At 47.6% G+C, this 15,000-nt stretch overlaps 2 protein-coding genes across 2 annotated transcripts; both read left to right on the top strand.

Moving 5' to 3' along the window:
* Positions 1-1,786: 1,786 nt before the first annotated feature.
* Positions 1,787-7,326, top strand: APOA2 (apolipoprotein A2). The gene is made up of 4 exons (XM_028710015.2): positions 1,787-1,862; positions 3,943-4,024; positions 5,383-5,533; positions 7,070-7,326. The coding sequence occupies exons 2-4, from the start codon at positions 3,973-3,975 to the stop codon at positions 7,182-7,184; spliced, it is 318 nt and encodes a 105-aa protein (XP_028565848.1). The 5' UTR covers positions 1,787-1,862; positions 3,943-3,972; the 3' UTR covers positions 7,185-7,326.
* A 3,832-nt stretch (positions 7,327-11,158) lies between these two features.
* UFC1 (ubiquitin-fold modifier conjugating enzyme 1) lies at positions 11,159-14,536 on the top strand. Its single transcript, XM_028710906.2, has 6 exons — positions 11,159-11,320; positions 12,480-12,547; positions 12,983-13,046; positions 13,391-13,467; positions 13,588-13,678; positions 14,266-14,536. Exons 1-6 carry the CDS (start codon positions 11,198-11,200, stop codon positions 14,335-14,337), a joined length of 495 nt encoding a protein of 164 aa, XP_028566739.1. The 5' UTR covers positions 11,159-11,197; the 3' UTR covers positions 14,338-14,536.
* Positions 14,537-15,000: the final 464 nt, after the last annotated feature.

The following is a 15,000-nucleotide window of genomic DNA, read 5'->3' as shown; positions in this document are numbered from 1 at the left end:
GTGACAAACTTACTGTTCTGTACTGAAGTTCTCACCCTGGGCCAGCAGGGGGATACTGTAGATAGTTATGCAAATGAAGGATCGAAAAGTGACGTTCAGTGATTGGATAGTTTGTATGCAAATGAAGGATCGAAAGTGACATTCAGTGATTGGATAGTTTTAGAAAATGGCAACAGTTACATTGTCCTGGAGCTCTATATAAGCAGGCCGACTGAGCTCCTCAGTTCAGTTCTGTTCCAGCTTACAAATAAAGAGCTGCTTTGGAAGAATCGCTGTGTCGTCTGATATGTTCGCCCACAACTTAACACTTACTATGTACACAAAACACTTTGTTCAGTTTTGGTCGCCCCACCTCAGTTGTTTTTATAAAAGGTTCAGAAAAGCACAGCCAAAATGTTCAGGGGGGTGGAGCCGCCACTCTGTGAGGAATGATGACAACATTTGGGTTTGGGGGGGGGGTTAGCTTAGAAAAGATGTATAACATTACTGTATTGAGGGGGAATCAAAGTGAGGCCAGGCTCCTTCTGCATTTTACATTTAAAGCCGTATTGTATTACTTTAAACAAGCATGGCTCCCTCCCCCCCAACCATGGAATTCTGGGAACTGACCTGCAGTTTGCTAAGGATGCTGGGAGTTTTTCAGAGACCCCTGCTCCTTTCACAGAGCTACTGTTTCAGAGTGGTTTAATAATCAACCCCTCTTCAGGAGAAACTCTGGGAACTGTAGCGTTGTGATGGGGGGTCTCCTAATAACTCTCTGTGCATTTTGCAATCTACAGTTCCCAGGATTCTTGGGGGGGAGGAGGAATACGTGACTGTTTAAATACTCCTTGAATACTCCTTTAAATGTTTGGTGCAGGTGGGGCCTGGGTAGTTTTTCTCCTTCTTGTGTAGTACTAGAACTCAGAATCATGCAATGGAGCTGAAAGTTGGAAGATTAAGGAGTGGACAGACAAAATGAAGCATATGCCGTATTTTTTGCCCTATAAGACGCACCAGACCATAAGGCGCACCTAGTTTTTGGAGGAGGAAAACAATAAAAAATAATATTCTGAATCTCAGAAGCCAGAACAGCAAGAGGGATCGCTGCGCAGTGAAAGCAGCAATCCCTCTTGCTGTTCTGGCTTCTGGGATAGCTGCACAGCCTGCATTCGCTCCATAAGACGCACACACATTTCCCCTTACTTTTTGGGAGGGGAAATGTGAGTCTTATAGAGCAAAAAATACGGTAGTTAAAACTCTTGTGATTCCCTGACTGTACAAGGGGGTTAGAAAAATTAATGGATGTTTATGGCTATTAGACAGTACAGTAACGTTTCTGAATACCAATCGTTCAGCTTTTAGCCTGATCCACTGCAGCTGGGCTCTTCTGTTCTTACTATCCCTACACAACGTCCTTGTAAGGTCGGCCAGGATCATGAAAAAGGAGGAAGCCAAAACTGCAAACGTTACTCTAGATGTGACTGCACCAAAGGTTTATATGAGGGCGTTTGCCTCAAACCAGGGCTTGCATTCTGCATTAACTCTGATATGGCCACGATTCCCTTGCCCACACTAAATGTTATCATTGAAGTAAGTGGGGGCCTCTGTGTGTACTTAACCCTTAGACCCCGAAGCTGTTGACATGGGAATTGCCTTAGTTAGCAGTTGCAGAAATCGCACATTGCACTTCCAAGAGGGACAGTTGATGTGGTGGCAGGTTGAAGGGGAGGAGGAGGGACAGGACGGGACGCAAGCACCAATCACCAGGGAGAATAGATCGGGTGAAACAGGCTGGTCTTTTGATGCCCTATATAAGAGCCTACAACTTCAAACTAACAATCACTTCTATGTTGACTGGCTCCTTGTAATTGATCTTTTGGGTAAGAATGAATTGACTTTATTTTATTTAAGAGGAAAGGGTTTGGGGTGGGGTGGAGCAATGGAATTGTCACTTTACCCCCTGGCAGAAATTCTGAAACTTTATCAGCTATGTGACACAGGCAGAAATCCAACCGGTGGAGCTTCTGTTAATAGAGCTTGACTTTTTGTATGGAAAAACACACTCTCCTTGGTGTTCATATGGGTCTGAGGTGTGGCAGTTGTGCAACAGGTGTCAAAGCACAGAATTAAGCCCCGCTGAGGTGCTGGGGGCAACTGCCCCAGTTTAATTTGAGCCTGTTCTCAAGAGGGGAAGAAGGTGTCAAGGGTGGAGCGGTAGAAGGATGGGAAAGTAGAAAACCTAAAAGGAAGCTGGTGACAAATGTGAAACAGAGGGGTTGTCCCTGACAATAGTTGTTGTTTGGCTACTCCTAGGCTGCAACAAAGGGTTGCAGCGTGAAGTGCTCTGATTTGGGATAAACCGCTTCCGTTCCGTTCCCAACAGTCAGTCTGCATTCTCAGTCCTCAGCTGCTGCTACTGGTGTTTCCTGTAGACTCCCCCCCCCCCCCCCGCACAATGTTTTCTTTATTTCTGCAAACCTTGGGGGCTCCCCCAGCCTGCTGATAATACCCCCTCGTGCTAGGGTTGCCATACGCCCTGAATTTCCCGGACATAGATGGGATTTGGCAGTCAGAAACATTGTCCGGGCGAAAATCGCTTAAATGTCCAGGAAAATCCAGACATATGTTGGAAATGTAGATTTTGGCGAATTTCCTTTTTAAAAAAAAGCTTTAAAAAACTCTACACTGGTCCCAACTTGGCTGCTTAAGCACCTGAACTAAGGGAAGTGAAATTACTATTGTTCGATATTCAACACCACCAATGTACATTTTAATTTTTCATTTAGAAAGATTCTGTGGCACCTTCCTGAGTTTGGGATTTCTAAATTACTTTTATTACGTCTGGGTGGTAGACGTAGACGGGTACAGCTCTCTCCTCCCTTTGTCCCCCCTCCCTTCCAACACCTTTAGCTGATCAGCTTCCTCTCTAACACAGGCACTGCAGCCTTCAAGAATGGCTGCTCTCTATTGACAAAAAGGAGGGATACAATAGTTTCTAGTCCTCATGAAAAGTTTTGGTTTTTTTAAAGCGTGCCATGTAGTTGGGCAGAAAACGTGAAGTAGTTTTTTGGGAGGAGGGGGGAATTGTTCACAAAGTTCACATATTTACTATATTCTTTGTTTTTAAAACAGTAAAGTATTTAACAAGCAAGCAAACAGAAAAACCTGCCTCACGAAAAACCTGAGAATTCACTTGGCCAACTAAGTCTATACCAGGGTTTCCCAAATTTGGGTCTCCAGCTGCTTTTGGACTACAACTCCTATCATCCCCAGCTAGCAGGACCCAGTGGTCAGGGATGATGGGAATCGTAGTCCAAAAACAGCTGGAGACCCAAGTTTGGAAAACCCTGCACTATACCTTTACAGCAGTGCTTCTATCAAACTATATGATATGGTGGGCCATCATTTCCCCCCAGCCTCAATGTGCCAGGGACTGGCACCATATTTGGTCTCTGAAGCTCCCTACCCAACCTGAGCTGTGGGAGGGTTTACGTGGCCTTTGAGCTGATAGCTTGTGGACTGCCAATGGTTTGTGGGCCATTGCTTTGAGTACTACTGCTTTCCAGCACATTCTTTCCTCCCAGAGAATTCTGGGCACTGTAGTTGACCCCTCAGGGAGCTTCAGTTCCCAGTAACTCTTAACGAACTACAATTCCCAGGATTCTTTGAGGAGAGCCACGTGTCAAATATACACTATGGGTGTAGCCTGCGTACACACAATGCCCTCAAATCATATCTTCTCTCTCAAGGAATTCTGGGCACAGGACTTCACCCCTCACAGAATTCCCAGTAATTCCCTTAACAAACTACAGTGCCCAGAATTCTTTGGGGGGGGGAAATGTGCTTTGAATGTGCTTTAAAGGTATAGTGTGTACGAATCAAGCCGTAGAGTGTGCGGGCTTGGTCTTGCTTCCTCACCTCTTTTCTCACAACCTCTCCCCGTCTTCCCTTTCCCCCCAGAAAATAAAGGAGTGCTCCAAGCGTGCCAAAATGAAGGTGTTTGCTCTCGCAATCCTCTTGGTCAGCGTCTGCTGCATGGAAGGTACTATGGGGCAAGGGGGCTGGCAGCGTTCTTCATTGCAAACCGTGAGGGAATCAAAGAGTGCTTCCAGGTGGAACTTCATTTGCAAACATCATCATCATCATCATAATTTATTTATACTCCGCCCATCTGGCTGAGTTTCCCCAGCCACTCTGGCTGGCTTCCAATTGAGTGTTAAAAACAATACAGCATTAAGTATTAAAAACTTCCCTAAACAGGGCTGCCTTCAGATGTCTTTTAAAGATAGGATAGCTGCTTATTTCCTTCACATCTGAAGGGAGGGTGTTCCACAGGGCGGGCGCCACTACCGAGAAGGCCCTCTGTCTGGTTCCCTGTAACCTCACTTCTCGCAATGAGGGAACAGCCAGAAGGCCCTCGGCGCTGGACCTCAGTGTCCGGGCTGAACGATGGGGGTGGAGACGCTCCTTCATGTCATTGGCAACAGTTGAGGGTGGGTGTTTGTTTTCCACTTATTCGTTTTTCTCCGGTATTGTTCCATCTGGACTGAACTTTGAACGACACAGTGTGGACACAGGAGAGGGGATACTGCATGCGTGAGGAGCAGAGCTGAAGCTCTCTAGGTAGAGCATTTGCCTTGCATGCAGAAGGTCCCTGGTTCAGTCCCCAAGGACATCTCCGAGAGCCCAGGGAGTGGTGGTGGGATGACAATGAGTGGTGAGAGGGAGGAGAGGGAGAAGACTGGGAAGAGGAGGTGCTGGGAACTGAAGGGGTAACAGGGCTTAGTGAGCTGGGAGAGTCTGTGGCAGACAGAAGTCCAGAATCAGAGGCAGAAGCAGGAGAGGTGGAGGAGAGAGGCCAAGATGAATCAGGCTGTTGAAGAGTCATGGGGGACTCCCCGTCTTGCTGCAACAAGCTCTGGTCTCCTAGAACCAGAAGCGGCATGAAGTGGAAGGAGCAAAGACAGACTGCGTGCCGGCTCAGTCTCTGATTGCTTGGAGGGGGAAAACCCTGGTGGGGAGAAGACCTAGACGATTGTGGGGAGGCAGGAACCTTTAGTTTCAGCAATTGATTCATGGGGGGCGAAACACCTGGAGGTAGGCTCCTATGTTCCTTAGGCCTGTTACTCAGCCAAGTCTTTGCAGATCCTGTTCTTGCTAATAAAGCTTTAACTCCAACATGCACTGTGTGATTTACTGCTGGCTCGCTCCTGTCGTTCAGGTAGCTCTGAGAGGAACCCCTGGAGTGTCACTGACAGTCAGTGAAGATGATACTGAGCTAGTTGGTCTGATTCAGTATGAGGCAGCTCCCTTTGAACTAAGAGGGTGTACTGGTTAATGGCTTTTTCCTTTGTACTGTCGAGTGACCCCCTATTTATGAGTCTCCCCGTGTCCTTGCAGGGACTGTGGTCAGACGGCAGGCGGAACAGGCTCCAGCCCCGGCTTCTGATGTCGTGCAGCAAGTGCAGAGCTACCTTAATAGCTTATCTGACTACTTCAAAAAGGAACTCGTGCCACAAGAGAAGATAGAGGAATTCAAGGCCCAGACAATGTAAGAGCTCCTTCCCCCACTCACATCTTTCTTTCTTTTTAAATGTATTTTTATTAAAAGTCCAACAATTCAGAAAGGCAGACAGAACGAAAGGCGATTGAGCATGGTCAGGTAAGGAGATGAAGCATCAAAAACATAACTTGTACAAAAGAGGCAATATTTCGATTCAAGGCAAAAACAGCGGATCAAATACACATATAAATGAAACAGCGCCAGATCCAATCGCATTTCAACTGAAATGGGGTGAGGACCCTTTTTATACAATCCTAAAAAAAACCTCTGGATCAGGTAACCTTCTCCTCCACTGCCCAATAAAGGCACCAAATTCTACACATGGAACCTGGTTACTTTTACCAAGGCCTGATGGTTATTGGCTGGTGGTGAATCAGAGACTGGCTTTTTCCCTGCTAGCACCAGTGTTGTGGAATGCAATCTCCCTGCTGATATATGAGATGCTCCATCTGCATTGGCATGCTGCCGGCTTTCGAAGATACTTATTTCTACAGGCATTCCCTTATTCTCTCAGCCCGAGCCTCTTGTTTTAATTGCAGTTTCATTTTAATGGGATTGTTTCATTGCACATGTTAATTACGGTCATTTATATATTAATGTTTCAGCTGGATTGTTTTACCATGCATTTAAATTACACCGAATTTTAAACAATTAGTCTGTATTTTAACAATACACACAGGTCCCGCTATCAGAATGCTCCTTATCTACAAATTCCAAACATAAAGAATTATGCCCAAAGAACAGCTGAATCAGATATCGGAACATCTGGAGTTTGCCCACTTCCTTACTTGTTTGTGCTTTGCTGGTCAGTCGCAGCCATTTTGGGGCAGAAAGCATGGAAAAGGGGAACAGGCAGAGAGAAGGGAGAAATCAGTTTTTCCTTTGTCTCTCTTTTGCTGGTTGGCTGCGGCCATTTCAGGATGGAACCGTGGAGTGAGAGAGAAGACAGATTGGACAAATCACGGATCAGAAATGTTCCCATGGGAAATATTGGAAATTGTCGTTATGCAAACTCTTGCCTAACAAACAATTTCCTGAGGAACGCATTGCATTCTGAAAACTGCATGTACTGTACTGTGCAGTTGGTTCTTACGTTTTGTAAACTGCTTAGAAGCAATCTGGGCATATATATGTAATTAATTAACTCATAATCGGCAGTATGGCTAGGAATGTAACCGCTATGCACTGGGGCAGTCTATCCAAAGAACAGCTACTGAGGACTACCAGAAAAAGGGGGGAGCCATTTGCCTTCATGCTCTGCTTGTTGGCTTCCCAAAAGTGTCCGTCATATCACTGTTGGAAATGGATAGGATTAGAGCAGGCACCCCCAAATTCAGCCCTCCAGATGTTTTGGGACTACAACTCCCACCATCCCTGACCACTGGTCCTGTTAGCTAAGGGTGATGGGAGTTGTAGTCCCAAAACATCTGGAGGGCCGAGTATGGGGATGCTTGGATTAGAGGGAAGCCCTTGGCCTGATCCATTTGTTGATTCTTTTATTCGTTCGTTTATTCATTCTGACAGGGCTTACGTGCAGCGGGCACAAGAGCATGTGACTCCTATGGCTGAACAGCTCAGGGACCAGGCGACCGAGTTCTTCTCCAGCCTTTTGAGTACCATCCAGAAAAAGACCAAGTAAAGTAGTGGAAAAAGCTGCGTTCAGAGAGGCTCCGTCCTCATCATCTGTTGAAAAGGAAACTAGGGAAAATCTAGCACCTTCTTGTAATCCAAAGACTGGCTGGATCTCCCTCTGGTTGTAATAAAGGCGCCTTATTCTCTAAGTGTGTGCATGTGTACATGTGTCTGGCTTTTGATACAGGCAGAGCATCCAAGATATTGCATGTCCCCTCCACTGAAAATGACCAGCAATGGGGTGGGTGCCAAATGGGGACCCCGAAGCCCCCTCCATGTTCATCTTTTCTTGTATACCATGCACAGTTCCCTGCCCCACTGGTACGTCATCCCAGTTTGCTCCTCCTCAACCTGCTGTAATGAGCTTCAACTATTTAAACAACAACAACACTTGATTAAAAACCGCACTGTAAATTTAAAGTACTCTACTTTTCTGTGTAGGGGACGTGGGTGGCGCTGTGGGTAAAAGCCTCAGCGCCTAGGGCTTGCCGATCGAAAAGTCGGCGGTTCGAATCCCCGCGGCGGGGTGCGCTCCTGTTGTTTGGTCCCAGCGCCTGCCAACATAGCAGTTCGAAAGCACCCCCGGGTGCAAGTAGATAAATAGGGACCGCTTACTAGCGGGAAGGTAAACGGCGTTTCCGTGTGCGGCTCTGGCTCGCCAGATGCAGCTTGTCACGCTGGCCACGTGACCCGCAAGTGTCTCCGGACAGCGCTGGCCCTCGGCCTCTTGAGTGAGATGGGCGCACAACCCTAGAGTCTGGCAAGATTGGCCCGAACGGGCAGGGGTACCTTTACCTTTACCTTTCTGTGTATAATACTAGGTGTTTTTTTTTTACTTTAAAATAAGGTTAGAAATCTGGGGGCATCTTATACATGGATAGTGCATATGCCCATTTTCTAAATTTGGGGTCCCCAAAAGTAGGGGGCGTCTTATACACGGAAAAATACAGTATATTTAACACACATCCCAAGGTAGACTGGCACTGTACACTGAAGGTTCTATTCTGAACAATGCTACAAGAGCCCCCCCGCCCCCACCAAACAGAGGAAAGGGCTCTTTCCTCCAGCTTCCTCTTTCCCACAGTGGTCAGGCAGGTGCCTCTGGAAAGCCTGCAAGCAGGACTTGAAGACAACTGCCTACTGGCGGAGGAACGGGTGCGGAGGGAGCAGACCGTCCCTGGCACCACTATTCCAGTAGGGTGCCATCGCAGCGCCCCCCTGACATGCGCTGCGCCCCCCCCCCCGGCGCGCCACACCCCCAGAACGTGTGCCACGCCCCCCGCCTGCTCTCCGCCCCCGGTAGCAGAGCATGCAGCTTCGCCACTGCAACTTCCCTCTGCCGATATTGTTCACTAAGGTAGAGTTTGCTCTGATCCAGCAAACGTTTGTTTAATATAAAACACACTCTATTTAAATTGGAAGCACCCAGTGTGATTTACAAACTGGGGATTAAACAACATCTTTAAAATACACTGCTGGGAGGGAGAGCTCAGTTAGTAGAGCATAAGACTCTTAATCTCAGAACTGTTAGGGTTGCTGTATTTCAGAAAGTGAAAATCCGGTCACAAAAGTGGGGGGGGGGGTCAAAGTTGTTAAGCTTTTTTTTTTGATAAAAAATAAAATTCAGCAGCGAAACCCACTTACAACATGGATTGCCATATGTCCAGGTTTTCATGGACATTTACAATGGACGTTGAAGATTCTGCCAGGATGCCGTTTTGGAAGCCAAATCCCGGCGATGTCTGGGATTTTTTGGACGTATGGCAGCCCTAAAAGGTAAAGGTACCCCTGCCCATACAGGCCAGTCTTGACAGACTCTAGGGTTGTGCGCCCATCTCACTCAAGAGGCCGGGGTCCAGCGCTGTCCGCAGACACTTCCGGGTCACATGGCCAGCGTGACAAGCTGCATCTGGCGAGCCAGAGCCGCACACGGAAACGCCGTTTACCTTCCTGCTAGAAAGCGGTCCCTATTTATCTACTTGCACCCGGGGGTGCTTTCGAACTGCTAGGTTGGCAGGCGCTGGGACCGAGCAGCAGGAGCGCACCCCGCAGCGGGGATTCGAACCGCCGACCTTTCGATCGGCAAGTCCTAGGCGCTGAGGCTTTAACCCACAGCGCCACCCGCAGCCCTAAGAGTCATTAATTTGAGCCCCACATTGTGCAGAAGATTCCTGCATTGCAGGGGGTTGAACGAAATGACCCTCATGGTCCTTCCAGCTCTATAATTCTCTATGTATATTCCTGCACAGCAGAGGTTTTCAACTGTTTTGAGTCCACGGCTTCCTTGGCCAATTACATTTTTTCTGTGGCACCCCTGTGAGGCTGGCAGCCTCTCGCTTTTTCCCCCGAACACCCCCCTAGTGGAGTGTTCCCTCAGCCTGCTCTCCTCTCCCCTCTCCTTGGGAGTCCTCTTTTGCTGCCCTCCCCAGTCTTTGAGCTGCCCCCTGCCCCAAAGAGATGTGCCTCCTCACACTGTCCATTCCCAACAACAAGGGCTGGAGGACTGGCTGGCTGGGCTCCCTTGCCTGCTTGCTCGCTTACTCCAAGGCTGCCTCAGCTTCTGGCAAACAGCACCCCCTGGCCAGCCCCAGAGTCACCATTCGCCTAAGGAGCTTGTAGCCAGGGCTGCTGCAACAAACAGCTGTGCAAGCCTTTGGGAGGCAGAGACACAAAAAGGAATCAGAGGAGGGAGGGAAGGAAAGAGGGAGAGAGGCCAGTGTTGCCCGCCACACCCCTGACCATCATTTAAGGCACCCTAGTTGAAAACCACTGCTATACATGTAGCAGGAACCCCCCCCCCAATCATTCAGTTTGTACAAACTTCACACACACTCACACACTACATACACTACACGTCTGTTATAAATTCATAGAAAATCAACCATACATCGGATTTGCACTGTTCCACTTTTATTTTACTCCATGAAGGAAGGACTACAAAATGGGGAAGGTTTGATACAGGGCACCCATAATCCCTTCAGCATACCAGCACATCCACAGATCACAAAGAACTTGCATATGGGAGTGGATTCAGCACAGACTGGAACAAAGGACAATGATCAGCCCTTCCCTCTGGGGGCAGGAAACAGCAAACTCCCCTCTGTCACCTGGAAAGTACTCATGGGGAGGGGGAAAGGGGGAACCAGCCAGGTGACAGGACACTCAGGTTACCACCACAACTCCTCCCTCAACCCCTCCTTTCTGTGATGTATGCATGATGTTTCTGGGGGTGGGCTTGATCTACAGGATGGGAATTTCAAAAGTCTTTATAAGACTTTGCACACCATTTTTTCTGTGTCCTTCCTCTCTCCTGCAAGTGAGGGGAGCACCCTGTTGCAACAGTTCAATAAAGGCCTAGCCTACAGGCTGCTGTTTTGCTCCAAGTTATCCTGGTTGGTGTCTTTGTTTTTGTCCAAGGGAGCCCTCGGATTTTCCCGTTAACACCCGGAAGTTGTACGCCGGCTCCCTCGGCCTATAAAGCGAGATGAACGCCGCAACCCCAGAGTCGGCCACGACTGGACCTAATGGTCAGGGGTCCCTTTAGCTTTACATCAGATTTCAGAGAGCTTAGTTTTGGACTACGACTCCCATGAGCCCCAACCAGCACACGACGACTGGGGCTGGATGGGAATTGTAGTCCAAAAGATCTGGAGGGCATTAGGGTGAGGCTGGCTGCTCCAAGCGCATGCGGCGGAGAGGAATCCGTCCGCTCTCCCAGTCCTTTGATGTTGGGTAAAAGTGGAATCCAAGGAAACCACAGCGACTTAATTAAGCCACACAAGAAACAACTTCCACCAACAGCCTACAGGGAGCCTCTCTTTTCTCCCAGCTCTGTGATTCTTCCTTTCCCCCGCCCCGCTCTACACTTGATTTCCGCCCTCAACAATCATGTTGGGGAAAGCGTCACGCGATCCATTTCCGCCCAACTGCTCACGTGCTGGGCAAGGATGACAACAACGTCCGACGTTTCCTCGCCCTGCCCAACGGGAAGCCATTTCCGGTTGGCGTACCTCAACAAAGATGGCGGACGAGGCTACTCGCCGGGTAGTGGCCGAGCTGCCTCTGCTGAAGACGAACGCGGGTCCGCGGGACAAGGAGCTGTGGATTCAGCGGCTGAAGGAGGAATACCAGGCGCTCATTAAGGTACCGGTGAGGAGTGGGAGCTATGTACCGGGAGGCTGACGTGGCTCCGGTGCACTACGGTGGCTTCAGAGGGTCAAGTATAGGCAGGCGTTTTCGTGCTGCTGCAATAGGAGAAACTTGCGGGGCCTGAGGCTGCAGGGCTGTTGCCACTTCCCTGGGAGTGAGCCCCATCGAAATCAGTGGGACTTGCTTCTGAGGAGACCAGCCTCCACGCACTCCGACGCCTGCCAGTTGTTTCGGACTACGGCTCCCACCGTGCAGGGCCTTTGGCTGTTTCCGTGGGCTGATGGGAGCTGTAGTGCGAAACGTCCTGGACTGATGGTCCCCGGCCAGATGGTTGTACAGTGGTACCTCAGGTTACATACACTTCAGGTCACAGACTCCGCTAACCCAGAAATAGTGCTTCAGGTTAAGAACTTTACCTCAGGATGGGAACAGAAATCGCGCTCCAGCAGCGCAGCGGCAGCAGGAGGCCCCATTAGCTAAAGTGGTGCTTCAGGTTAAGAACAGTTTCACATTAAGAACGGACCTCCAGAACGAATTAAGTACTTAACCCGAGGTACCACTGTACTGCGCTTCAGGAGGGTTTGTGCCCAGGAAAGCTGCCAACCTAAGTGCCATGTCCCACACGCCTCTCTGTGCGGGTGGCACTCCTGAATAAACACACCTAGGACTTGTGTCTGAGTTCACCTTTCTTTTTCTCTCTCTTCCCCCCCCCCCCCCCATGCCCCAATTGTCTTCTGGAAGCTTACTGAGATGAGATCTTTCGGGTGGGGGGGGAACTATATTTTTAACTGTAACTACTTTTGTAACATTTTAACAGTTTTACTTTTAAAATAATAATAATAAGTGGGTGTGTTTGCTGCCCTGGGCTCCTTTGGGAGGAAGGGTAGGATTTAAATTTAATAAATAAATAAATCCACCCTTCTAAAGAACCCTGGGATCTGTTGCTTACCACTCACAGAGCTATGATTCGCAGCACCCTTAACAAGCTACAGTTCCCAGGAATCTCTGTATATGTGTGTGTGTGGGGGGGGTATTTTAAATATACAGCTGCAGGAATAATCTGTAACCTGCCTCTGTCAGATTTTCAAAAAATGTTCATTATGGACATCATGCTATGGAGCTAACTATTTTATTTTATGGATTCTTTCTGTAGTATGTGGAAAACAACAAGAACGCTGATAACGATTGGTTCAGGCTAGAGTCCAACAAGGAAGGCACAAGGTGAGTACAAGGGAGACCCCCAAAACTTTGTGGAGAATCCTGGGAACTGTAGTTTGTTTTGGGTGCTGGGAATTAAAGCTCTGTGAGGTCTGCACCCTGAACAAACTACAGTTCCCGGGATTCTTCATGACTGTTAAAGTGGCACAATAGTGCTTTACACGTAGTGTGAATATATTCTACAGCACTTGGAGAATGTTGAAGACACACATTTTTACCCTGGCTTTTGGCAATTGGGATGTATATTTTTATTTCTGTAAGTTGTTTAAACTGTTTTCAACACTGTTTTAATTGCCGTTAACCCACCCTGGGACCTTGAGGTGAAGGGTGGGATGATAGTAACAATAATAGTAATATTAATATTCATTATTATGTGGATGTGACTTTAGTGCGACAGGAGATGTAACTTTGTCTTATCTCTTTTTCTTTCCTTGCCAGGTGGTTTGGGAAATGCTGGTACATTCACAACCTCCTGAAGTATGAGTTTGCTGTTGAGTTTGATGTGAGTCCTTGCCCCGTGCCCTCCTTTGGGCTTCCTGGCCCTCCTGCCTTTCATTCCTCACTTTCTGTGTGACAGCTGCTTCTTTACTTCTATATATTTTATTTCAACAATTTGTATATCGCTTAATCACAGTTGCCTGTAAGCAGTGAACAAGAAACCCAATGCAATGTGACTGAAAATGAGTTAAAGCTATACAATCAGAGTTCAATTAAAAAGCTGGCTGGAATGAAATAGTTTTCAGAAACCGTCGGATGGTCAGCTACCTGTGGATTTTGGTGAGAGCTAATCAGGTCAACCTATGCAGGATTTCTAAGTATTAAGCTCTGCTTAAACCCCATTTGCAGATTCCGGTCACATATCCATCCACCGCGCCGGAAATCGCCATCCCAGAGCTGGATGGAAAAACAGCAAAAATGTACAGGTCAGATGCTCTCCTCCTCTATATTTTAGTCAGTTTGTATGGTGTGGTCTAGATCACAATTTCCCCTTGTATCTGTCCTGTTAATGCCCCATCTTAATACCTCTGTGTGTCTTCTTGCAGGGGCGGTAAAATATGTCTGACGGACCACTTCAAACCTTTGTGGGCCAGGAACGTACCTAAATTTGGGCTGGCTCATCTCATGGCCTTGGGGGTGAGTTGTAGGTGTGAGCGAGTGTGTGCACACAGGTGTTTGACTGCGTTGCTTGGGACATCACTTAGTAAGCCCCAAAGGCTGCTCTTGTCAAATGAGTAAATTGCATTGGCAGCAAACCTTCCGACTGAAAAACTGTGTCCTGCAAATAAGTATCAAAGCATGAAAACAACACGGGAGTCTTCCAGTTTCTTAAAGTTTAAGAAATGCATTTCATTGGTTTTTGGGGACCAGAGCCTCTGTCAGTTGTATCCATGATACATCAGGGGTGGGGAACTTATTCTGGTCTGTAGGCCAGATCTTTCATTCCCCATCAGCTGGCAGGCTAGGATCAGAAAGTCATCCTGAAGGGAATGTGGCTCTCAGGCTGAAAATGGGTTCCTCACCTCTATTGTAGATAATACTGAGCCTAGATAGGCAACTTCACATGTTTGATGTGAACTGGGAAGCCTTGTAATTGTAAATATTGTTTAACAATCCTAAAAATGGAGGAGAGGGCTATTCTCTGTCAAGTATGTCACATGGCCAAGGAAGGGGAAAGGATGCGGCCCTGGTGGCCTCCTGACGGTCCTCTTTTTGTCTTGCAGCTGGGACCCTGGCTGGCTGTGGAGATCCCAGACTTGATATCGAAAGGCCAGATTGAGCACAAGGAGAAATGAGGCAGGCTGTGCGGCCTGCGGGTGGAGGCTAGGCCTCGGCTGTTCTCCTAGGCCTCAACCATCAACAGCTGCAGACTCAAACATGTGCCAGTGACTTTGCTTTGTGCTTCTCTGTGTAACTTCTGAACCCCGGACTTCCAACTGATCCACAGAACATGACTCACTAATTAAAAAAGAAAGAAAAACAAGCCTTTCCTAAGAGTTGCTGTTTTGCTTGTCTCTTGAAAAGCCACCTGAACGCACTGTTGTGGCAAATCTTATTTATTTATTGAGAAAGATTTATATACCACTTCATCAGGAAAAAAACTTTAGATGGTTTACATAATATGATAAGGAATATTTTTTTAAAAATAGCAATAAAAACAGACCTTGGGTTGTAACCTATGTTTTACTCAGAGTAGAACCAGTGAAATTAATAGCGCTAAGTTAATGCTGCCCATTAACTTTAATGGGTCTTCTCTGGGTAGGCACTGGATAAAACCCTTTAAAAATGTAATAAAACTGAAACAAAGGTGAAAACCAAGAGGCGTTGAAGGCAAAAGTCTGCATTGCTTAGCAGTCTTGTACCTAGCACTGCTCATGCATTCTAAGAAACAAAAAAAATCGGTGGCAAATATTGTTGCAGTTTTGAAAGGTTAAGTCCGCAATTTCAAATGGCATTTT

The sequence above is a fragment of the Podarcis muralis genome, chromosome 16, assembly GCF_964188315.1.
Source record: "Podarcis muralis chromosome 16, rPodMur119.hap1.1, whole genome shotgun sequence".
NCBI classification, from domain to species: Eukaryota; Metazoa; Chordata; class Lepidosauria; order Squamata; family Lacertidae; genus Podarcis; species Podarcis muralis.
Note: the sequence above shows the minus strand (reverse complement) of the source record. Positions and strands in the feature narration are given on the sequence as shown.